Source organism: Pundamilia nyererei, unplaced genomic scaffold, assembly GCF_000239375.1.
Source record: "Pundamilia nyererei isolate P.nyererei 1_Seehausen unplaced genomic scaffold, PunNye1.0 scaffold00130, whole genome shotgun sequence".
NCBI classification, from domain to species: Eukaryota; Metazoa; Chordata; class Actinopteri; order Cichliformes; family Cichlidae; genus Pundamilia; species Pundamilia nyererei.
The window spans coordinates 1495738-1497573 of record NW_005187531.1 but is presented as its reverse complement, the minus strand read 5'-3'; the positions used below and the strand labels follow the sequence as shown (position 1 = coordinate 1497573).

General features: G+C 40.5%; 1 protein-coding gene across 1 annotated transcript in view; it reads left to right on the top strand.

The window, feature by feature from the left end:
• rbm17 (RNA binding motif protein 17) overlaps positions 1 to 1836 on the top strand; it is a 17242-nt gene that overhangs the window by 2011 nt on the left and 13395 nt on the right. Inside the window, exons 3-4 of the mRNA XM_013913400.1 lie at positions 322 to 438; positions 1449 to 1623. Coding sequence (XP_013768854.1) covers positions 322 to 438; positions 1449 to 1623 — 292 coding nt within the window. The remainder of the gene's footprint in view (positions 1 to 321; positions 439 to 1448; positions 1624 to 1836) is intronic.

Below are 1836 nucleotides of genomic sequence, written 5' to 3'. Positions count from 1 at the left end.
TTTGATTACCTCTTCAGCATGCCATCGTGTTTGGCAAAGGCCTGATAACAAGCCATTCATTTGATTCAGCTGTGTTGGAGTAGGGATGCATCTAAAAGCTGCAGGATAGTAGCTCTCGAGGACTGGGATTGGGCAGCCCTGCAGTAGAGCATGTTTGGGATGTGCAGCCAACATATCCGCAGCAACTGTCTGTCATGCCAGTGTGGAGCAAATGGTTTTCTGTTTGATGCATTTCTACAGTCACTGATCAGAAGAAGAACAAGGTTAATTGGTTGTTTTGTTTATGCTGGTTTTTTTTGTTGTTTTTTTTCTTTTCTGTAGACCCAGCGGATGAAGCAGACCACCGTCTTGGCGCCTGTCATTGATCTTAAGAGAGGAAGTTCCAGTGATGAGCGACAGATCACAGACGCTCCTCCACATGTTGCGGCTGGCCTCAAGGTACGGCTCACAGTGTTTGTTATGGATGGGTACTCAAGACCAGTGTTAAACTGTTACTGGGTTGGTCAGTATGGAAATATTGAAAAACACCTGGACAAATTATGCTGTTTGTGCAGCATTACTTGAGTCTTAAATATCTGTTAGACCCGGTCTTTTATAACGACAAAGCTGGTGGTGATCGTGTCTGACGTTGCTGTGTGTTCACATTCTCTCTGATCGTGGCTTGCAGGCTGAATGTTAAAAGCAAAGGCTTGCTTTGAGACAGGTTGCATATTTGTAGAGTAACACCAGCAACCTTTGGAAAGCTTTACAAGGATTCTTTTAGTCAATGCTTTCTCGGATATGATGAGATTTGCTGAACTACAAATAAAACTGTTTCCAAATCAAGTCGAAACTGAATGCTGTTTTTAAAATAAATCTGCTGATTTGTTTGATAAGCAGCAGCCACTGCTTCTTTATTGGACACTGGTCAGATACTAAATTCAAGCTTATTCTCAGTTTCTACATGAGACAGGAAGAAACAGATTTACACGGCTGTCGTCATGGTTCAGTGATGAGTGTATGTGGAGCTGCAGTCGCTCCTTTCTGGGTGACAGTGAGGCAGCGCTGCAGTAGAGATGAGCAAGGTGGAATGAAATGAGTTTTATTTCTTTAGTTAAAAACAACTGCTCTTTGCTTTGCAGGTATAAAGATAATTGAAGAATCACATCACCAGTCTAATATGCGTAAACATGTATAAAAACCACATTTCCCCTGCGTTCATCCACCCCTCGTGTGCCATAAATCCAGCTTTATCTTTAGTAATACATATAGTATTCTATAGCGTAATGTCGTCAACCAGTTCTTTCATGTTGTCTGTATTTTGCTGTTTTAAATTTTTTTTTTTTTTTTTTAATTTAATTCAGTCGCATCTTTGCGAAAGATGCAGAGGGAGAATATAACAGTGTCCAGTGTAAAAATTGTAAAGGAACTCATTTATCTCACTCATATGTTGCTGGTTCTTGCTTTAGGATGCAGTCCCCAGTGCCTTCTCTGCTAGTGATGTGCTGATCCCCTTAGCAGACGAGTATGACCCCATGTTCCCCAATGACTACGAGAAGGTGGTGAAGCGTCACAGAGAAGAACGGCAGCGACAGAGGGAGCAGGAGCGGCAGAAGGAAATTGAAGAGAGGGAAAAGTATGGCTGTTTTCTTTTCTTTTGTTTTAAATTCTCCTCAGTAGGCGATGTATTATACAAGCTTAAAGATTGACAAACTAGATGAAATAAAATACTTGAAGCTTTCTATTCTTCCACATTTAAAACGATTGAAAGAGATTTTTATTTATTAGTTTTCAGGAATTTGGAGGATCTTTACTTTGATTTAGAAATGAACTGAATGAAGCAGACAACTAAATCCT